At 40.0% G+C, this 23,978-nt stretch overlaps 3 protein-coding genes across 4 annotated transcripts; 2 read left to right on the top strand and 1 right to left on the bottom strand.

The window, feature by feature from the left end:
• The first annotated feature begins 82 nt into the window (after positions 1-82).
• Positions 83-5,821, top strand: LOC133517283 (N(4)-(Beta-N-acetylglucosaminyl)-L-asparaginase-like). Its single transcript, XM_061850517.1, has 6 exons — positions 83-281; positions 355-508; positions 1,309-1,537; positions 2,303-2,490; positions 3,366-3,473; positions 4,957-5,821. The coding sequence occupies exons 1-6, from the start codon at positions 170-172 to the stop codon at positions 5,180-5,182; spliced, it is 1,017 nt and encodes a 338-aa protein (XP_061706501.1). The 5' UTR covers positions 83-169; the 3' UTR covers positions 5,183-5,821.
• A 3,674-nt stretch (positions 5,822-9,495) lies between these two features.
• On the top strand, positions 9,496-11,014 carry LOC133517288 (small ribosomal subunit protein uS5). The gene is made up of 3 exons (XM_061850529.1): positions 9,496-9,585; positions 9,910-10,429; positions 10,708-11,014. Exons 2-3 carry the CDS (start codon positions 9,911-9,913, stop codon positions 10,972-10,974), a joined length of 786 nt encoding a protein of 261 aa, XP_061706513.1. The 5' UTR covers positions 9,496-9,585; position 9,910; the 3' UTR covers positions 10,975-11,014.
• Positions 11,015-12,055: 1,041 nt separating this feature from the next.
• Positions 12,056-14,433, bottom strand: LOC133517290 (probable DNA-directed RNA polymerases I and III subunit RPAC2). Of its 2 annotated transcripts, XM_061850532.1 has the most exons (3): positions 14,303-14,433; positions 14,114-14,214; positions 12,056-12,243 (listed from the first exon to the last, which is right to left on the bottom strand). In XM_061850532.1, the coding sequence occupies exons 1-3, from the start codon at positions 14,315-14,317 to the stop codon at positions 12,057-12,059; spliced, it is 303 nt and encodes a 100-aa protein (XP_061706516.1). In that variant the 5' UTR covers positions 14,318-14,433; the 3' UTR covers position 12,056. The 2 variants fall into 2 exon arrangements, with proteins under 2 accessions (XP_061706516.1, XP_061706515.1); XM_061850531.1 differs by lacking the exon at positions 14,303-14,433 and having other exon boundaries at positions 14,114-14,235.
• Positions 14,434-23,978: the final 9,545 nt, after the last annotated feature.

Here is a 23,978-nt window from a genome sequence, read left to right on the forward strand (position 1 = left end):
AAATTTCACTGAAAATTTCAAAACAAAAGTGACATTTCTTATCTTAATATTATCTTATCTACAAGCGTATGAAGAGAATTTAAAAATTGATATTTTTATTTCGTTAAACTAAGTTGCAGCTCAGAATAGGTGTTAGCTTACTTTTATTATATTAGTAAACGATATAATTATGTTTAAACTTGGTATATTTTTATTAATACCGTATTTTTACTTTATCAAATGCGAACCTAATATCCCTATAGTAATTACAACTTGGAACTTTCAAAACTCCACTGTTAAAGGTATACTTCATATTATAAGCTGTTTATCAAAGCCTGCAACTTACAACATTGAAATATACATGTATGATTCTAGCATGGGAGGTGTTGAAAACCGGTGGTAAAGCATTAGACGCCGTGGAGCAGGGGGCGTCGGTGTGCGAGGCACAGCAATGCGATGGTACTGTGGGCTACGGGGGGAGTCCTGACGAAGATGGTGAGACTACTCTGGATGCTCTTATCATGGATGGGTAAAATATAATATCTTAACGTCTTTTTTAAACCCCTGACGCAGAGAGGGTTTAACGTATTGACATATATCTGAGGACGGGCTTTATGGGCAATAAGAATGGGGCCAGTACAGCGGTGTCACGCACACGAATTTGAGTCCACACAGACCGAGCATTCGCAGGTGCTCGCGCACAAAATGGCCAGTGTAGATGTGCGTCGTGCACTGTCTACACTGGCCGTTTTGTGTGCAAGCAAATTGCCTCGGGCGAATACTTGGTTTGTGTGGACCCTCCTGTTGATGAGTTGGCATCATGTGCTCAATTGGTCACACCTAGTTGCGTAAGACTGCACAATTGGCCTGAGTTCGTGAGTGACACCGCTGAACTAGCACCATCTTCTTAGTGCCTATAAGGCTTGTCTTTAGATATATATGTCAAATGGTTTGACACCAATGTCTGTCTGCTCTCCAATGGATGGGCCGATTTCAATGTGTTTTTCTTATGAGAAAGTGACTTTTCTTGCGGTGGTGCTTAGCTATGTTTCACAGACATCAATCTAACAGCATTTTGAAGAGTATCAAAATGATGTAAGGCATTTTTGGCATAAAATAGGGCATAGGTATACCGTGGGGGGGTTTTCAAATTTATAAATGAATAGATATTACAATTTGTGTGTACCATTGAGTGTGTTTTTATATTAATATTTACTGTACAAAATAGAAATTGACTGAGTAATATATGTATATTTTTCTATCTCAGTTTATAACTTATATTCTGTGAAATAAACAGACTATTTATTTCTATGTGACAAATTTTTTTAGGAAGACAATGAATGTTGGTGCAGTAGGTGCTCTGCGTAGAGTCAAAAACGCTATATCAGTGGCGAGACATGTCCTGGAGCACAGCTACCACTCTTTCCTCGTCGGGGAGTTGGCCACGCAATTTGCAGAGCAGATGGGCTTCCCTGTGGAGTCTCTCACTACTCCTAAATCCAAGGAAATGTGGAAAAAATGGAGAAATGAAGATAATTGTCAACCAAATTTTTGGATGGTAATTTGTCTACATATTTAACTTTCTTACAGAAAACATACCTATGTTTACCAATAATAAATTATCAAAATTATTGCTGAGAAAATCATAAATAAATATATTCTATAGATTGTATCTTTCATGAAGGCCTTTGACTGGTAGGTATTACCATGTTAATAAAGGTTAGGTTTGACAAATCTGCGCGTCATCGTGAATGACACGAATTGTACTTACTGTAATTCTTTATTGGACTTAGTTATTGTACTTGCCTTTAGAGTAAGTGTGTATAAATCTTCTAGGTATCAAGTGACTTAAGACTGACAATTTTACGTTCAAGAATTCTTGACACTATAAAAGCTAGCCTACTTACACCTACCTACTGATTACATTTTTTTCTTTGTACTTAGAAGATGCACGTGGAAATCCACTCCCTAGGGGAAGGAGGGAAATTGATACACTTAATCCCATGGGGCAGAGCTATTTCAGTAATTCAATTAATAAAAGTAAACTTCTTTCTTCATTCCTACACATATGTATCTAAATATTTTCATTATTCTTGTAGTAGAGCAGGTTTCCATGTTTGTATGTAATCAATATAGTAATATATAGTCTGGCAAACCCAATTTGTCAGTTAATAAGAAAAAAAACTATACTCATTCGTTTCTTTTGGGTGCTAGTACTAGCGTAAGACAAAGACAGTATGTTTTTCTCTGTCTATGTTTGAAATGAGACACTCCCTGGCCAAACTAATTTAGATATTTTATTTAAAAGTTTATGTACTTTTAGCATGTCACACCAGACCCACGTCAAAGCTGTGGGCCATACTCAAAGATAACAGGTAGACACCAGCATTCAACTAGAGACCAGAAAGTGGACCAATACAACCACGACACCATCGGGATGGTTGCAGTGGACAAGCATGGGGATGTTGCCGCTGGGACTTCTACTAACGGAGCCAAGTTTAAAATGCCAGGGTAATTAAAGTTTATCATTTATAGGACATTCTAGTGGGTATGTGATACTATTTTTAACAGACTTCAAAAAAGGGGGGGTTGCCAACTTGATCATTTTTTTGACATGATTAAATTTGATAACTTAGTTTCCACTAATATAATATGTTGATATATTTTAGAAAATGATATTATAGGTTGTAAAGGTAGGCATTATGTGCATCATCGAAAAACTATTTCACACTGGAGGAAGCCTCTATAGGATGAGAAATACACAATGGATAATATTTAAGGTTTAAAAAAGATTGTATAAAATAGATAAGTTTATGATCAAAATGTGTTTGTATGTGTCACAGCACAGCCATCACTGGCATGTGTAATATAAGTGACATAACTTACTTTCCATTGTTTAGAACAACAACCATTGATATGCAAACCTAGGTATGCATGCATATTTCATATTTATAACTAATAAACACTACACTATAGTGTATTCTATATTGAGATAAATTTTCAGAAATGAAATTGATAATTAGGAAATTTTGTATGTGTGCTATTCGATTCTAAAACATTTGTATGATTCATTTGTAACTGATTCCGATTTAGATAGGGTATGGAGTTATTCTAATTTACTGCTAAAATCTAAATTCGAAATTGCCTCTCGTCGCCCTGTACGAACGCGAATTTTCTAAAGTCTCTTTTCCTGTGACAGATGGTTAAAAATATGTCCAAAAAAATAATCATCGGCTATGAACGCCGAAAAAGTTTTAATACACGACATAAAAAGCGTTTACGTTTAAAAAGCGTAAGCGTATTGTTCGAGCGATAGAGATGTAGATAAAGGATCTTCGAATGTTGAAAATCTCGGCAGCCCAGTGATTCCAATATAAATATTTCAGAAGAATTGGTGACTCTCCAATCCCGGGCGCGGGCGCGTACGCGGACAACGCAGTGGGCGGCGCCGCGGCCACCGGCGACGGCGACGTCATGTTGCGCTTCCTGCCCAGGTGAACACTTGAACTAGTATCGCCACGCCGCCCGTCCCTTGTGTGTTCGTATCACGGTTGTCGCTCTGATACGAACCCACACGCCGCTCCCGTGTGTGTCCGTATCACGATTGACATTCTGATATGAACCCACACGCCGCTCCCGTGTGTGTCCATGTCCTGCTTGCACATTGGAGCAGCACGCGGATCCGCATCCAATGTGGATGGAGTGTATGCTTGCCTAGTAGTGCTATTTGAGGTACTATGAACTTGCCCAAGTTACGCCATTACAAAATTGGTGTATTCCCATCTGTGCCCGCCCCACGTGATCACCGCCATACAAGAGGCGGGCACAGGTGGGAATGATCTGTATGTAGCGCCTATTCCCGTCTGTGCCCGGCGGGGACAGATGGGAATACACCAGGGACCGGTCCGGTATCCTCTTCGTGGGTTTTCGAAGGGGCTATTTCGTAAGGCTTTGCTTACCAAAGCCGTTACTAACTAAAACCTTTTCCGAAAAACCGTTCTTAAGCGCTAACCCCTTGAAGGGGTATCGACTATAAATTATAACGATTATGCCATTTTCATCTTTCTCTTCTTAAAAATAGAATCATATATTGCTTATTTATGTTTAAAGAGAAGGACTGGGTGTCTAGCGCGTGGACAGGTGTCATAATTTTTTGAATTAAGAAGGGGACACCCTTTCACTTTAGCATATCTCTGAAAGGGAAACCCCTTCCTAGAGCTAAGTCAAATGAACGGATAAGCCATTCAAAGGGAAACCCAATCGTTGGGGCTATTCGATGAACGGCTAAGCCATTTATAGGCTTTTTTCTGTAAAGGGGTGGTGCTAAGAATTATTAAGTTAATATAAAATTTCAGGCGAGGGCATAAAAATTTAAGCATTTGTTTAACTTAAACTATCATGCTCGTCACAGACGGAGTGATAATATATATTAATACACCGTAAGATACCGACATATATTATAGCTAAGCACCACACACATACCAAGGATACCAAAATATATATCGCAATATGCCTTGCTATATCTTTTGGAATATTATCGCTCCGTCTGTGATGGGCTTTAAGTACCAATTACATCCACACTTTATCAGGCCTGATATCAGACCCGATTTCGGGCCCGAGAAAGAGTATTTTTCAGTTTCACCAAATATGAGCACATCGTTTACAATATTTGAAATGTAAAAAAAATGTTTCATATGCAAAAATACCAAATATTGAACATTTTTGGCAATAAGACAAAGCATTTTTTACATTTTTTTTTTATACTACGTTGGTGGCAAACAAGCATACGGCCCGCCTGATGGTAAGCAGTCTCCGTAGCCTATGGACGCCTGCACCTCCAGAGGAGTTACATTTCAAATATTAACAATATGGTGATATTCCGTGAAACGGTAAATGATTATCAGGCCCGACATCGGGACTGTTTCGGGTCCGATATCGGAAATTGTTTGTAATTGGCGCTTTATGTTTTTATTTCAGTTTCCTAGCCGTAGAAGAGATGCGTCGCGGCGCGTCGCCGGCCGCCGCGGCCGCAGCGGCCGTGGCCCGCGTGGCGGCGCGCCTCCCGCGCTTCACGGGCGCCGTCGTGGCGCTGGCCCGGGACGGCGCGTACGGCGCCGCCTGCCACGGCATGCACCAGTTCCCGTTCGTCGTGTTCGATCATTCGGCCGAGAAATCTAGAACTGAACATGTGTTGTGTTCCTAAAAAAAATCACGCATCTTACTTAATTCAAATTCCTAAAGGGCCAATTACATCCACATGCAAACGGGCCCTATGTTGGACCCGAGTAAGAGTATTTTTCCGTTTCACCAAATATCAGCACTTACAATATTCGACATGTAAAAAATACTTTGTCTCTAATTGCCAAATTTTTTCAATGTTTGATATTTTTGCATAAAAACCATTTTTTAAAATTTCAAATATCGTAACGATGTGCTGATATTCTATGAAATGGAAAACGATTATCAGGCCCGAATTCGGTGCTTGAGCGCCAATTACAACATCGTTAACAATATTTGAAATTTATAAAATACTTTGTTTCTAATTGCCAAAAATATTCAATGTTTGATATTTTTGCATATGAACCATTTTTTACATTTCAAATATTGTTAACGATGTGCTATATTCCGTGAAACGGAAAAATACTCTTGCTCGGGCTCGACGTCGGGCCTGACATCAGGAAGTGTAATTAGCTCTTAAGGATCCTAGTTGGAACGACTGTATTAAGTAAGGTGAGTAAGCGTTTTAGCCTTGTTCTGAAATGAAGATTTTAGCCCCCAATATCTGGGATATATACAAATTTAATTGTACGTAGTTATAAAATATATGGTGCTTCTGTTATAAGTAGTTTCATTAGCCTTGGCCAAGGTTAGAACACGGCGCGAACTCCATACCGGCTAGCACGAGTTGCGTTGTCGCGCGCGAGTCCATACTTGAAATTACGCTAGATGTATGGAGTGACGCGCGAGAAAGCAACTCATGCTAGCAGGTCAGAGGGGTTTACTGAAAAATTGAAAAACGCGCGAATATGCAAGAGCGATAGAGAAGCAGATAATGATTGCGTTGTATTCGATAACTCTGCGGAAGAATGTAGAACTGATCATGTTTGTGTCCCAAGCCTTGTTTTAAAATGAAAATGTTTGTTCCAATTTATCCGACCACTTGTCATTATTATTTTACAAATTTGTTCGTACTATTTCTCACGATTCAGTCATGTTAATTTGAAGGTGAAATCACTGCATTTTATACTAAAGTGAAAAATAGGGCAGGGACTTCCTTTGTTAGTGCCTGTAAGGCCCGTCCTTAGATATATGTCAATGTTATAATGATCACTTTGTTGTCCGTCCGGCCGTCCGTCTGACTGGCAAGACCCTTTATCTCGGGAACACGTGAAGGAAGTTGAAATTAAAACCATACTCAAGTCTACACCTACAGTCCCTTAAAACTGAAAAAAAAACAAACGTCTAAGTTAACGTAAAAAAAGAAACGGCCGATTTATTTATGATAACAAACGTATTTCGGGGGCGCGAATTTTTATCAAACACAAGGTTGCTAATCCAAATGAGAATGTAGGAACCAAAGTAGGAACGATAGTAAATTTAGATGTAAAGAAAAATAAATCGACATGTCACTGGCCATCAACAGTAAGTCATCAAGAAACGGCCGTTTATGTCGCAAAAAAAACGTATAATTCGACACTCAAGGGAATCAAATCGCAATCCCGTTTTATGGGGAACTATATTGATGTGATGCTGGCAAATGCCTTCGTGGCGATAGCCATTAAAAAAAAAAAAAAAAAAGGGAATCAAAATGTATGGGGTACTTCGCGTTAACCTAGAACTATGAAATTTGGCAAGTAATAATAATAATATTGTCTTAAGCTGGGTCCACACTTGTATCATTTTGCCGATCACGATCATGCGTATCGTCTCGAGCTCGCGTATCCTAAGTATGGACGCTCACATTGGGCATGCCGTATCACTCGCATGGCATAAAAAATTTCATGATGAGTATCGTATCATATCATTAAGTATGGACGCTCACTTTGGGCATACCGTATCCCTAAAATCGTATCGTAACACCGTATCACTTTAGACATTATACCTGTAGCCGACGTGTCCGTCCACTACAACATCGTTTAGCATGTAGATATAGAATAGCTTATTAATAATTAGAAATAGAAATAGTTTTATAACTAGAAAATAGAATACGTAAATCCATTTTCGTAGCAACGTAATAAAATAACAGTTAGCCATGTAGCCGACGTGTCCGTCCACTACAACATCGTTTAGCATGTAGATATAGAATAGCTTATTAATAATTAGAAATAGAAATAGTTTTATAACTAGAAAATAGAATACGTAAATCCATTTTCGTAGCAACGTAATAAAATAACAGTTAGTTCTCGTAAGCCGGACCCCGTAAGGTTGCACTATGTTATTGTATAACCTGAAACCGTTACGGTCGACTATTGTTCAATGTTCACTCATTAAGTTCCGTAACGTTATTGTATTATATTTGTTTATTAGGGTTCACCTCCGCAGAATTTCGGCAGAGTCAAAGAAGTATTGTCCATTTTATTGTGTATAATTAAGCGTAGTTTTAGTTGCGTGGGAAACTTTCGGTACCGTTACACCGTTATCAGGAGATAGTAATGTTACCTCAAAAGGACCAAGGATACGGTTATACGGTCATTCTCTCGCACGCACTCGTTCGGCAAACGTCAACCTCCTGAGTATCGTTACGCTAGTAGAGCAAAATAGTGTTGCCTCTAGTCTAGTTAAGCTTTCACGAATAAAATAATCTTCGACGATCAAGATCCATCTTTAAGGAGTATTTCCCTCGATACCAAAACACGCATTACCTAAATACCTACTTTTATTTACTGCGATCGTTCGTCTGTACAGGGTGCCTAGCCAAGATACCAATTGTTTGCGCTATGGCAACGAACCGTTATCCTGTCTCTCTAACTCACTAATATGTAAGAGTTATAGAGGAACATAAAGCATTTCGTTGTTGTAACGCAAACGATTGCGCTGCGCGCTGTTCAAAAATGTCGCCTGCTGAGATCGCTCACCGAAATGTACTAAAGTTAGACTAAGATAAGTCTGCAACGATTTTGATAGAACACGCAGTGCAAGTGTTATTTATACGTCATAATTTGATAGAAGATTGATGCTTAAAATAACACTTGGCTACCAAAATCGTTGCAGACTAGTCTTGGTCTGAGTGTAATGGCACACCTGTTTTATAATATAGTCTGTCAAAGCCATTTTCGTCAGTAGAAAAAGGCGACAACAATTTTAAAATTTTCTACTGATAAACTTGTTTGACGGACTATAATGACAAGGAGGTTCAAAAACGAGATCCAATATAACACAATACAATATACGAGTATATACATAAGAAACAATCACTACGTCAGCACTGACATGACATGACATGTAAAATATATTTTATCAATAAATTATCGTATCGTATCGTATCGTACTGCAGTGATCTGGAGGCCTACCGCGAAAATCGAAGTTCGTCAATTGCGGGCATTTTTCTCTGTCACTCTAATTACGTCTTAGTGAGAGTAAAAGAGAAAGATCCCCGCAATTTGCGAATTTCGATTTTCCCGGTAGGCCCAAACAAACGACACGAACAACAAACTTGTTAAAAGCATATCCGTATCCCCTTTGATGATCGGGGAAAAACCGCCTCGAGATGGATCGCAGCGTATCACGTATCCGATAATAACCGCGTATCATACAGTGTCAAAACACGTCCATACTTACCGATCATTATACGCGTATCGAGAGTGTGTGGGGTATTGAATAACCGCGTATTAACATGGATTGCGCACCATCAGATACGGCGCGTTGCATGATCGCGATCTTTTTGCGTCCACACTACTGATCATGATACGCGATGGAGATACAATACGGCGAAATAATACAAGTATGGAACCTGCTTTCGATGGATCGCAGCGTATCACGGTACAGTGTCAAAACACGTCCATACTTACCGATCATTATGATACACGTGTCGTATACGATCGAGTGTGTATGGGATATTGAATAACTGCGTAGCAACATGGATTCGATCAGATACGGCATGTTGCATAATCGCAATCTTTTTGCGTCCACACTAACAATCATGATACGCGTCGGAGCTACGCGACGGAGATACGATACAGCTAAATGATACAAGTGTGGACCTGGCTTTACACTGCAAGTACAGGGAAAATACAGAAAACTATAAATTTGTAAAAAATATATATATAACTTAAATTTGTACGGAACCCTCGGTGGGCGAGTCGGACTCTCACTTAACTGGTTTTTTTTTAAGGATCAATGAATTGTTCGCCGGATATGAAATCACACTCCAGCTTTAAAAATGCGCCGTGTGCAATCATTTGAACAATAATCAAACAAAGTAAAAGTTCTTAATATTATCATAGTACCAACATTACAACAGGGTGCTTAGCGTTCAAAACGCAGCGTTTTATTTAATTTGATTTTGTCAAACCATAGACATTTTTTTTTCTGACGCTTACTTGATTCCGTCAATTATTTCATTCGGCCATTTTCTATTTGACCGTCTCCTTGCGCTCACGTATCAACGTAAGTACAAATAATTATTAATATATTTATTAATGAGATTTCATTGTATTTATTTTCTTTAAATAGTTCTGAAGCAATTCAATCAATAGACAGTGATATTGATTTGTTGTTTAAATTGAAAATTTTTGTGTTACGTCGTACAATACATAGCCTAACCTAGTTACCACGTGGTAACGTTTTCATGATGAGACTTTATTTCATTTCATTCGTGGTATCCACTTGAGGTTTATCCTGTGAAGCTTTAATGCGTCTGATTTTTCTCCCAACTTTCTCAAAATCTGAATTTCTTGTAGTTTATTGTTGACGCGAGGATGTTATTTACAGAATGGCGGACGCTGCTCCAGCCGGTGGTCGTGGCGGATTCCGCGGTGGTTTTGGTTCACGGGGTGGCGACAGGGGTCGCGGGGGTCCCCGCGGTCGTGGACGCGGGCGCGGCCGTGGTCGCGGACGCGGAAAGGAAGACCAGAAAGAGTGGGTGCCCGTCACCAAACTCGGTCGTCTAGTCCGCGAGGGCAAAATCGACAAGCTGGAGAGCATTTACCTGTTCTCTCTGCCCATTAAAGAGTTTGAAATCATCGACTTCTTCCTCGGGTCTTCGTTGAACGATGAAGTCCTCAAGATCATGCCTGTGCAGAAACAGACCCGCGCCGGCCAGCGTACCCGCTTCAAGGCGTTCGTGGCCATCGGTGATAACAACGGGCACATCGGGCTGGGCGTAAAGTGCAGCAAGGAAGTCGCGACCGCCATCCGCGGCGCCATCATTCTGGCTAAGCTGTCTGTGCTCCCCGTCCGCAGAGGATACTGGGGTAACAAGATCGGAAAGCCCCACACCGTGCCTTGCAAGGTAAATAAACATTTTATATTCATTTTACTAAAGATTAAAATAAAATAGATAATATAAATATGTAGATTAAACTTAAACTAACCCCACCTAACCTAACGTTTAAACTTTTGAATAAACATCTTTATTATTATTAAATGATGAGAACTAAATTCATTTCATTCGTGGTATCCACTTGAGGTTTAACCTGTGAAGTTCTAATGCGTCTGATTAAATCAACTTCCAAAACCATACACAGTTTACTAAAAACATGCCTCTAATCACATTTTCTATCATTCCAGGTTACCGGTAAGTGTGGTTCAGTCACCGTGAGGCTGATCCCTGCTCCCCGTGGTACTGGCATTGTGTCGGCCCCAGTCCCGAAGAAGCTTCTCCAGATGGCTGGTGTCCAGGACTGCTACACGTCGGCCCGCGGCTCAACTGGCACTCTTGGCAACTTTGCCAAGGCCACCTATGCGGCCATTGCCAAGACCTACGCGTACCTCACCCCAGACTTGTGGAGGGACATTCCTCTGACAAAGTCCCCCTACTCTGAATTCAAAGCCTAAACTATTCAAGGATGGAATAGATTAAAACATTCAGAACTTTTATTTTCTTTTATTTAACACTGAAGGTCCTAGTAATGTATTTAGAATTAAATAAATAAAAAAGTGCCTAACATGCATTTTTCGTTAAAATAGAGTTGGGCGAAATAGATTTACAACACTTGACACTTTCACAAACTAATTCTGAATACAACTGTTGACCTTACAAAGTTTAATCTCTGTCAAAGAAGATACAGGTTTAGGCAGATTCCCGTCATTTATTCCCATTTCCAGTTCGTTTGTCACGTTCCACTGCCCTTCATTTCCGTTCGGTTGCATATTTAACTAGGTTGGAAAGGGTGTGCCATATTTTCAGACTGAAAGTGGTTGGTGTGGCGATGTCCAACTGACGAGCCATGTAGACGTGCCTTTGCCGAGGCCGAGGGTGCGTTTTCCTCGCCCGAGGCACGTCTACACTGGCCGTTTTGTGCGTGAGGAAATTGCCTCGAGTGTATGCTCTCTCTGTGTGGACCCAGCTAATCATCATACTAGTGTTTATTTTACAAGGGGGCTAAGTTGTTTTACCGCTCTTGCTAATATTGATATCCGAGCAAGCAAAGATTCTAAAATTGAACCACGAGCGTAGCGCGTTCAGAATAGAGGGGGTTTCAAGGCACAACAATTTTGCCACTGTGTAAAACAATACTTTCTACCTATCAGTGCCAACATAGCGGGACTCAAAACTTGCATCAAATTACTTTGCCACACATGTGGATAAAATGCAACTTTCTCATCCGTTTTTTTTACAATCTAGTCTAAGAGCAGGTGTGGTGAAAAATATTTTCGTTTAGGAAAGGCAAATGCATATAGGTAAACTACGGATTACCTATTATACATATAGGTAATCCATATCGAATTTTGAGTCATCTTTTATGTATTTTTTCGAGAACAATCACAATTTTGGTGAAATGTTGGTAAATAATAAGGTACGAGACTGGGTGGTCTATTATATAGGTCAGGATGTTAGTCGCGTAGCTGAAGACGCCGGTTCGATTTCAGCCTGCCACGGGTGGACTTGGTCACTGGTAATAAAATAAACAACAGCTTTAAGTTTTACAATATTCTTTTACTTCACTTTCAAACAAGTTGATGGTATGATCGCAGACTTTTTCAAGGTCTTTGAGTCCCCTTTTCAGTATTTCTAGAGCCGATGTCTCATGTGCCTGTATCCTGAAGTGCATCTTGGCTTCTGCGGGGTGCGGTACCGTGTAGCCACAGAATTGAACATCTTCACTGAAAGAAGCAATAAGAAATGAAGTTTAAGTCGCACTATATTTTCTTAATTCAGTGCCTGATGACAGGGACACAGCTATAAGTATAAGTAAGCAGCAGGTAAGTATTGGGACCGTGCGAAGTGCATGGTGGGGGTAAGTAAAGCGATCCCAGCGCATAAGGTGGTAAAAATGAGAACTAACTGCGGATAGCGTCTAAAACTGGCCATACACACTAGGGTATGCCTACGAAGTTTTATCAACTGTTCGCGTTCTGCGTTCGCCTGTGCAGTTTCCTATACAGCTTTACCTGTGCAGTTGAACTGTACAGGCAAAACTGCGCAGGCATACCCTAGTGTGTATGGCCAGCTTTAAACATTTCGTACAGTACAAGTTATATGGCTCGTAATAAAACTTTAATTTACGATTTCTCCTGAAATATTCATTTAAATTGTATGGTGTAAGGGACCATTGTAATCCGTATGAAATGCTTAATATAAGTAACATATTTAATTTGATAATTAAATGTATCCGTGTAAATAACTTTAAAAATGCCATATATTATGTGATCTTTATCTAAAAGTTAAGAATGGGTATAGTAAGTTATCCTTAAAAGATAGACATTCAACATCGCAGACTTTTTTGTAGACCTATGAATGAGAGACAACCCCACCATTGTGTTGTTATAGCTCAAACGGATTAGGCAGTGTTTTTAATTAAAGCTCCTAGCCAGCGTGATTTTTTCCAACAACATTATATTTCAACCAATTTACACAAAACCTTAAACAGTTATATACCTAAGTCTTCCTCAAGAATCACTCTATTGATAGATGAAATTCGTATGAAAATTTGTTCAGCAGCTTTTAGTTTTGGAGTAGTTTTATAAGATGTAGTGAATTAATGTTTTCCCCTAGACTTGCGGACGCTAGGTTACGTGACAGTCGTACACATAGCGAATATTTGCAATTCTGCATCTCACTTCTATGTGTTGCGGCAGTACTGTTATCAGTTATTAAATTAAGTAACAAGTATGAAGTGACAATAGTGCTTAAAAACTTGCAAACCAAACAAGTTATTTCTATTGTCTTCCGTTAACATGATATATATATTTGTGAAATAAATCTAGAGGTCAATGTGGGGAAGACCAGAATATACAATTTATAACAGGGAAGACCGTCATATGACAAGCACTTGTATTTGTATATGTACTTTGCTCAGACATAGAGAGGAAAAGCCTCACTCCTTCTGCTCTACCGACCTTCTGTAAGTGGAGTGTGTGTACCAGTGATCGGAACTATGGGAGTAAAACTTTAACAAAACTTGTTAAGCGGACATAAAATAGTGCATACAGCCCTAAAAATATTCATGACCATAGGGATAGGAATAGTATAGTACTTACAGCCATAAAATATTTACATTCATAGATATTCGAATATTTTTAAGGCTATAAGCACTCTTTTTACGTCCGCTTGATAAGTTTTGTTAGTTTTACTCCCATAGTTCCGATCACTGGTGTGTACACATGCAAGAGTTTATGCAACTCTTTTTTATGGCTTTCCCGTCTTGTGAATTTTGGCAGGAGGGATTTTGCCAATGACGATGTTTCAAGACGTACCACGCCCAGAAAGAATGATCAGTATATAATAAATTTTGAAAGAGTTAAAAACAACAAATGAGCTTGTAGACGTATTCCCTTGTATCTTGTCAATATCCCTTATGATGGCCTATACTGAATATAAAGAATTTAAAATACATCACTTTCCGTCCATACTGCTGGTAAGGGCTTGAAACCTTAGGAAATCTTCAAAATCTTTGCATGCATATAATCCTGTTGCATTGTTTTATTTCTCACACAAGTTTAAAGACACGTAATAAACATTAAACATACTCACTATCTGCTTATAATGCATTTCAATGCATTCCCTAATGTGTGGCTCTCATCTTGGAAGACGTAGGTGCGGCAAGTGAGTGTGGAGTCATCATCACCGGGCAGCTGAAACAAAGCGAAACCCATGTTTCTCTTAATCAGACATCTAGGCTCTCCCTATTCGGTATTTCTAACACTGCTATATAATACTAACCTCTGAAATTTTCATTGCTGGTCTGTTTTGATTATTTTTGGTAAGATTTAGAATAATAACTAGTTACAAGTGAATATAAATATCCCACGTTGTTTTGACATTGACAATAATGACAAATGACAACAGCGAGGAATTAACGTCATTAGGACAAAACACAGAAGTATTTTTCTACATTAAACAGAGCGGACTAATACAAATTCAAGTGAATTTGTAGTCTGTTAAACAACTTCGTCAGTAGAAAAAAGCACAACATTCAAATTTTCTATAGGATGATAATTCTTCGCGCCAGAAAAATTTAAATTTGCTGCTTTTTTATACTGACGGAAATGGTTTGACAGACTATAATTAGCACAAGTTTTTATAGTCTGACAAACAACTTATCAGTCAGTAAAGTGCCAATTACATCCACAATGTATCAGGCCTAAAATCAGATCCGATTTCGGGCCCGAGAAAAAATATTTTTCCATTTGACCAAATCTCAGCACATCGCTTACAATATTTGAAATGTAAACAAAGAGTAGTAGTAATAATAATAATAATAATAATAACTCCACGGCCGATTCGGCCACGGCGACTGCTATCAACTCCGTTGCTGTCTCTGGTGTGCTCGCAAGTGACTGATGTAGCCGATCTTGCTACTAAAAGTTCGCGAACATTGCGGGCATGTGAGCACACCATTTTCGTAATTATAGTGCGTAGCCGCGGGTGGTCTGGCTTTTATATCGTCGCGCTTGGCGTCCAGCTCTAAGCGCCGACGAGCTTCGAAATCAGCTACTTTGGCATTTATAGTAGCCCGCCACTCCATTCGTATGGCTGCCTGCTGCTCCCATCGCGAGGGCTCTATACGACACTTTTTCATGTGCCGCTTAAGCACATCTTTGTACCTGAGGAATTGGCCACCCTGTTTCCGCTTGCCTTCCTCAAGCTCAGAATAAAAGATGCGCCTAGCCACACGCTGGTCGTTCATCCGTGAAACGTGACCGCACCAACGAAGCTGACGTCGCATAAGGTATACCTCGATACCACCCACATTTGCTCTACGCAGCACTTCGGTATTCCGAACACGATCAGACCATCGGATCTTCAGTATTTTGCGTAGGCATCTGAGGTGGAATCGGTCCAGCATGCGAATATGGCGGCGATAAACGGTCCACGTTTCAGCGGAGTATAGAAGGTTAGGCAGCACGACTGCCATATAAACGGATATCTTAGTGGCCAGTTTTAAGTCGTGTGAGCTGAGAACCTTGTGGTCTAACTTGCCAAAAGCTGCAGCCGCAGCCCCGATCCTGCTGTTAATTTCAGCATCAAGGTCGCACTTGGATGTTAACGTGCTCCCCAGGTAGCGGAACTTGTCTACCTGCTTCAGCTGGTCCTCACCGAGTCTAACGACCAGTGTCTGTTGACTGACAACGTCCAGCGACATCACCTCAGTCTTCTTGACACTGATCTTGAGCCCAAACCTGCGACAGGACTCGTCGAAACTGGACATGAGCTGTTGCATGCCTTCCGGGGACTCAGTCACAAAGCACAAGTCGTCTGCATACATGATCTCTGTGATCACTGTGTATGAGACTCTTGTACGTGAGTAGTAGTAAGTACATAGGAAAAGAGAGCCCTCTTGAAGCATTTTAAGGAAACTCATTTTGAAGCGCTATCTCTGTTGCATCCGAAACTAGCTATGTGTGTGTGTGTGTGTGTGTGTGTGTGTGTGTGTGTGTGTGTGTGTGTGTGTGTGTGTGTGTGTGTGTGTGTGTGCGCGTGCGTACGTGCGTGCGCGCGCGCGCGCGCGCGCGCGCGTGTGTGTGTGTGTGTGTGTGCGTGTGCGTGGGTGTGTGCGTGCGCGTGCGAGCGTGCGCGCGTGTGTGTGTGTGTGTGTGCGTGCGCGCGCGAGCGTACGCGCGCGTGTGTGTGTGTGTGTGTGTGTGCACATTTAAATATGTATCCGTATGTGTAGATACTTTCGTATTACATAATATTAGGTATACTTGGGCGGTTTACAAGTTAATTTTTTGTTTGCTTTCTTGTAACTTTCATAGTTTTTTGTTTACAAGATATCAAACAAAATACTAACTTGTAAGCCGCCTAAGTAGAACCTACTATTATGTAGAAAAGTTTTAAAAGAATGGAATCCAAAAAAAGACATATTTTATAGTAAAGCACGTATATGTTTATTACTTTTAACTTGGTATACAAGACAGTAATAGACTAGATGTTGTAAGTACATATTTGAATTGTTGAGCTTCGTCTTCTGTGACTTATGTCTCAGTCTGACTTATAACTCTTTCGTGTGCGCATAACTGACTTGCCTAGTTCTCATTGACATTACATCGTAAAGACGGGCATTGCGGGCACAAAGAATGGTGCCAGTACAGTACAGCGGTTCCACTGACACTAATGTGAGTCAAGCGTGCAGTCCAACGCAACTTTACTTGCCGCAAAACTAACTGGCGACTGAGATGATAGTGCTATCTCCTTTACCCTTGTTAAGACCAAGTAAGAGTAAAAGAGATGGCATTATGACCTGACTCGCCACCTAGTTTTGCGGCACTTATAGTCGCGACTTGCGACCAATCGCGCGCGTGATCTGAACTTAGCAACCAATCGCGTTGTAGCATTCCACTGAGGCACAAAACGAGAATGTCCGGCCGGAATCATATGAACGGGCCTATCTTTGCTATGAAATTATGATGTTTAAATACCACTTGCTGTTGTATAAAAATCGCTGCAGAGTAATCTTGGCCTAACTCTATCTCTGGGTTTACTGATATTTAGAGTCTAATATTCTTGAGCAGGGCATCAATCCTACAACGTTTAATAAGAACAGTTTACGCAAGATTTACACAACCAAGGTGTCAACCGCAGGGCACCATTCTTAGCTTTAATGAAGACAGCTGTTGTTCACAATGGCCGTCATCGCGAAGTATTTAGTAAACCAGTATAAGTACCAACCTCGATTACGTATAGTAGTTACGTACATGTAAGTCAAGTTATAATAGCAATGATCTTACGAGCTAAGTAAAACGTTTTGTGAAATTGTAGGCATGCCGAGTTTGCCTTTGTCTCTTTAGGAGTTATTCATAGGGCACAGAGTTAAGTTGAGAAACGTTATATTCTCGTATGAATTTTTAGGCATTATCGGATATTTGATTGATGCTGGACATATTGACGAATTGAACATGGATCAGGCTAAATAGGGAGTATCACTGCAATGTTCTGCCGCCAGAATGCAGCACTAGCACCTTTCATAAACCATAGAGTAACTTATACTCTGCCTTAAACTGTTTTTAGGGTTCCGTAGCCAAATGGCATAAAACGGAACCCTTATAGTTTCGCCATGTCCGTCTGTCTGTCTGTCTGTCTGTCTGTCTGTCTGTCTGTCTGTCTGTCTGTCTGTCTGTCTGTCTGTCTGTCCGAGGCTTTGCTCCGTGGTCGTTAGTGCTAGAAAGCTGAATTTTGGCATGGATATATAAATCAATAAAGCCGACAAAGTCGTATAATAAAATCTAAAAATTTAATTTTTTTTAGGGTACCTCCTCTACACGTAAAGTGGGGGTGAATTTTTTTTTCGCTTCAACCCTAGAGTGTGGGGTATCGTTGGAAAGGTCTTTCAAAACTAATAGGGGTTTTCAAGAAACATTTTTTGATAAAGTGAATATATTCGGAGATAATCGCTCCGAAAGAAAAAAAAATGTGTCCCCCCCCTCTAACTTTTGAACCATAGGTCCAAAAAATATGAAAAAAATCGTGGAAGTAGAGCTTAAGAAAGACATTAAATGAAAACTATAGCGGACATGATCAGTTTAGCTGTTTTTGAGTTATCGCAAAAAGTTTTCCCTTCATAGTAAAAAGAGTTACTTTAATTAGGTACTGATTATGCAAATTTGCCTATTTGTTTAACTCGGGTGAAAGGTACCATTTACAACACTTTTAGCTTATTGTGACGGAACAGTAACTACGGAACCCTACACTGAGCGTGGCCCGACATGCTCTTAGCCGGTTATTATTTGACATGTTTTTACAGATAATTCTAAAGAATTTTAGTATTTTATGGTTTTATTTTTTTATCATAGTTTTTTTTGTGTAATTTGACATTTAGAGACAGTATACATCTCTAATAAAGTATTTATTATTTCATAGATTCGATATTTGTAATTGTTTTTTTTTTTTAAATTTATTGTTTGTAAAAATGGACATGTAAAAGTGCCCCTGTGGCCTATTTGCTGAATAAATGTTTGATATTTGATATTTGAATAAAATATGACATTGATGCATTAAGGCGTACGGGTTGTTGTTTGTTTACAAAGGGCCTGTCGTAAAACGCGAAAATCGAAATTTAGTTATCTTCCTTCATCCCTAGAATATGCAAGAGTGATAGAGAGGTTAGATAATGAAATTTCGATTTTCTGGTTTCACGGTAGACTCTCATGTTGTGATGGATTGTGGTAGTGGCGCCACCTACGCAGAGTTGCGCGTAATATGCCCTATTGCTAGCATGCTAGAGTTAGACCAAGCTAAAACGGCAGCGATTTTGATAGAGCGAGGGTTATTTAAACGTCATAATTTTATAGAAGTTTGTCGTTTAAAATAACACTTGCACAGTCTAGGCTACTGAAATCGCTGCCAACTTAGCTTAGTCTCACTCTATAATAACCATTTTCATCACTCTTGCTAGGCGATGTGCTCCGTAACTCCTAAATGTCGACTTAGGGCTGTAATGTACGTACGAAATTAGGCAGAAGTTTTATTTATTTCCCTTTTTTTCCTCACAAGTGTGATGAAGAATATTGCAATGTTGTGTGTGCCAATTGCAATGTTGTGTGGAATTATGAACTCGTGTTAATTAAGCCCTCACCTTCGGCTTTGGGCTTCAATTTACACTCGTTCGTAAATTCTTGTTTACCGCCCTTCATACACAATCTCCTATTAGCGCCTTTTCTAGACAGTTATCTAGTTACTACTCACCGAGATCATTCTAACGAGCGGAAACTCAATAAAGATTGTAGTGTTTTCATCACCAGACCAGACCACATTATAATAATAATAATAATAAGCCCCCAGGGCAGCTTGTGGCGAGCTGAATGGGAAGTGACGTCCCTTGGGTCCCATACCCCCGAGAGTCGGCCAGGTCCCTCTCCGGCTTGCCTTGATTGGCCGGCTGGAGTGAACACTGAGCAGGGGCCGCAGGACTCTCACCTCTGGCTTGCCTTTACCGGCCGTCCAGAGTGGGGTGTCAGAGCTATAAGCTTGCAGGGTGGAAGTGAAATTTGCATAAGACGCGAGTTGGCACAGTGGCTGCTGACAGCCACTGGGTAGAAAGCGGCGTACACCTCTCCACACCCTGAGCCGCTCACGCAATGTTGTCCCCTTGTCGCTCCGTGCGAACGGCCGTTTTCGGGGACCCATATTGTGAGTTGGCAAGTCACCACCTGCCCATTTTGTCGTGTTTTTAAAAACATATGATCAGGGCAGGTGCCATAGTATTCTCCATAGTCTCGGTTACCAGTCCACTTGCAACTCAACCCAATAGCCCGGTTTATTTTGGTACCCTTTTTTTTACAATAGTCCTACACTAACCGGGGCTTGACCTTGGGTGCACTGCTATAGTGTGAACAGGGATAATCGTCGGTTGGTGTCACGTTACATTTAGAGTAAATTGTCTTATTACAAGGGGCTTCTACGTGTTGGCTTCGGCCCCACGCACGCCTTTCAAATGTCCGGGATCCCATGGTCCCGAGAATTTGTAAAAGACAGACAATAATAATAATAATAAAATTCTTTATTGTGCACTACTAAAGAAAAACTCATATTACAAACAAAGACAGGACTTAAATTAGTAGGTAACAACAGGCGGACTTATCGCTATAAAGCGATCTCTTCCAGACAACCTTCAGATAGCGAACCGGTGGCAAGAAATAGGCTATTGGGCAGTGCAAAACAAGAATAAAACAAGTATACTTATAATATGTTAATTTTAAATTATAAACTACAAACAATAAAACATACACTACATAAACTACATAAATTATTTAAATTACAATAATACACTACATAAACCTACATAAATAAATATTAAGCATTCTAGGGAGTGAAGTAACAACCAGGTAGAGAAAATAAAGGAGAATTTACTTTCATGAATGAAATGACCAAGACTAAGAAAGTGATAAATAATGCTCTTTAAGACGTATTTTAAAAATGGTTAAGGATTGAGCTCGTTTTATATCAATGGGCAAAGCATTCCACATTCTTACAGACTGGAAAGTGAAGGATTTGATGTAGAACTTACTAGATGACCGAGGGGGAGCAAGAAGAAGATTTTGAGAACACCTAACAGACGAAAGAAAACTAAACCGCTTTTTAAGGTAACCAGGAGTATTAGGAATAAATAAGGTACTGTAGAGAAGAGAAAGGATATGCGTATTACGTCGAAAACGTATCGGTAACCACTTGAGCTGTGACCGAAAGCTGGAGACATGGTCAAATTTCCGTAGCCCAAAAATGAAACGAATGCACACATTTTGAAGACGTTCAAGCTTGTTTAATTGCTCTTCTGTAAGATCGAGATAAGATATGTCAGCATAGTCTAGAGTAGGAAGAAGAAGTGATTGCGCCAGCGCAATTTTAGTGGCAAGCGGTAAAAAGTTGCGGAGACGCCTAAGCGATCCCACGGCAGCAAAAATTTTTCGTCCAACCTCATTAAGTTGCGGACCCCAAGAAAGAGTACGATCCAAAATCACTCCCAGATTCTTAACTTGGGACGAGTACGGGATCTGGACCCCATCGAATAAGATAGGAGGCAGACTCTCAAAATTCACCTTTGCTATATTCATAGGGCTACCAATAATAATGACTTGAGTCTTCGCAGGATTAACTTTAATTCCATAACAGGAGCTCCAGTGCAGAATGCGTTCTAAATCAGAGTTGGTGGATTGAATCAGAGAAGATAAGTTAGCAATCGGGCACTGTGAGTAAATTTGGAGATCGTCGGCATACAAATGATAAGAGGAAAGGAGGTCACGAGAAATAGAATTAATAAAGATAGAGAAAAGGAGGGGAGACAACACGCCACCTTGCGGGACGCCAGCCAGTGTGTTGCACCACGATGAACGAGTGTCCTCAATTTTAATCCTTTGCCGACGACCTTCCAAGTAACTACGAAACCACCTAATTGCAGAAGGAGATATGTTAAGGCTACTTAGTACCCCTATCAATATATCAAAGTCTACAGTATTGAAAGCGTTAGTAAAGTCGAGTAATGTCAGTACCGTAAGCATCCCTTTATCCATTCCTGAGCGGATGTCATTGGTGGTACCTCTACCATAACATTTTCTTTATTAACAAGATAACGATTACGAAGTCTTTAAATATCAGGCAGTGTCAAGGAGGGAAACGACGTCTATAACGTCTTTCATGTCTGTGCAAGCTAATAAGCAATGGATGTCATTGATACAATACACGGCCACAAACCAGCAGCTCTAATCCCTAATCGCATTAGCCCCAGTGTAAAAATAATAATAAATGTGTCATATAAAACATAAATACGAAAGCTGGCTACGCTACGAGCCACAACGACGAGCTACGACGAGCTAGCGAGCTACGAGGAGGGCTTAGTGTTACGAGGAGCTAGGGAGCTGCAGTGTGTGGTGTGTGCCTGCGTTGTACGGCACGTGCGCCGTAGACGTTGCGTGGACGTGGGCGTAACCCGGTGTGACAGCCTGACAGGGGTGCTGCACACGTCTTCGCTTACGACGCACACGTTCTGCACACGCAAGCGGTGTGGCTCGGCCTTGAATTGTGAGGTTACAGTTATACTGGTTGGCAGAACATTCGATTCTACACTGCTCTGTGAGAACCCATGACAGCAGGAATGCGTTATCCTCTCACATCTCCGGTGATCTTCCTTCGTATAAATTAAGCCAAGGGCCATAGCATCGTAACGCAGACAACCATAATGCGCGGCCCGAGTAATCTGCAAGCAATTTACGCAAAACACTGCTTCAAACGCTTCTCGAGGTGGTTAATTTACTTTTGGCATGAAAGGTGAACAAAGGATGGGTATTTATTAATGCTTTCGTTTTCCACAAAGTATTCTTACTTGACTGGGTATAAATTAAGGGCACGAGGAAAATTTCCATAAGAAATCATTAGTCTCATAAATCTCATACATAATTCATTGGGCACGTTTAGCAATGTGCCAAAAAGAATTCTCAAGAATGCAAATCTCATTAAATGTGGTCGTGTATTTGAGTGACGTAAATCTTAAGTACTTAAATTAAACAATCGTCAACGTTAAGAACATTGTGTAATAATCCCTAACCTGTACGGGGACCCTAACTTGCACAGTTGCATTTTGTAGACAACTACTTTATTATCAGTTAAAAAAGTACATTATTAAATTTGTTTGCGTTAGAGCAAAACATAAAGATTGATTAATCCTAATCCTATATAAGTAGAAATTGGGGTTAGTTGCTGAGATGTTTGGCTGTTAGAATGGCGAGAGCGCCGAGAAGTTGGCACCCATGAAACTAAAGTTGTAATGGTTCAACAACTATTTCTATTTAGTCCATATCTCAACAGCATTGCCAACTTTACACAGAAACCTAGACACTTGACACTAATTTCAATTATATTTATATAAAATCAGAAAAATTGCTCCTGTATCTCAGTATTTCTCAGTCTCTCTGGATATCAGTGTATAATTTTATTTATTTAGAATACAAACAGTCACGTATGCAAAGAGATTTGTAGTAAAGTGTAGTGTACATACTTAAGAAACATGGACCTGGAGGTTCATTAATAGGTATATAATGTTAACAACTTAACATACATAATAACAGAGCAGAACGATAAAGAAATCATGAGCCATACTTAAATTCTATTTACCAGTCTTCACAGCAAAATCAGTAAGTATATCTACATATCTCATGAACTCTTACGTTTAATGTAATAGGGCAGAAATTAAATATATATATATATAATGAATGTGTGAAATTATATGGAGAGATTGGTAAATAGGTTTAATGTCTGTTTTAGTATTATGAGATAAGTTAGTAAGTAATTGTAATTATTATCTCGAATTAAGTAGCTACACGAATTTCCCATCAATGACAAAATTCTCTGGACTTCACTCCACTACATTTATTAGGTATTTGCGGGGTATCCTGAAACAAACAGTGTAAGTGGACATACCCGAGAGGATCATCGCAAATTTAAATGCTTCAAATTCCATAGTCCGCAGTTTGAACTAACGCTTCTATCCTTATAGAGCTCAATGTGCTCGCCTTGGCAACATTTTACATAAAAATGTTTTTTGTGGGATAAGTTTTTTTCTATTAGATACCATAACATTGCACTCGCGTATTCTCAGTAAGCACAAGGAATACACGAGCAGCTCGTCAGATACATTTCTGCCGTCTAAATGCTATTAAACGTCTCTGTGCATGCCTATTGCGTAATGACGCTTCGCTTTGAAACGTTGAAAGCAAAGACTAGTTAATAAAAAGATATAACCACACATTAAATACATGCTTAAGATGACAAAACAAAAAATTACATAATAGAGAAGAAAAAAAGTCAACAACGTAGAAATATTGGGCAAACGGTTCCAGCTCAGCGCTTACTGGGCCGAGTTGCCCGGCGCTGGTTTTCAGACCGGTCCCATGCAGTGTCCTGGACGCAT

The sequence above is a fragment of the Cydia pomonella genome, chromosome 4 (assembly GCF_033807575.1).
Source record: "Cydia pomonella isolate Wapato2018A chromosome 4, ilCydPomo1, whole genome shotgun sequence".
NCBI classification, from domain to species: domain Eukaryota; kingdom Metazoa; phylum Arthropoda; class Insecta; order Lepidoptera; family Tortricidae; genus Cydia; species Cydia pomonella.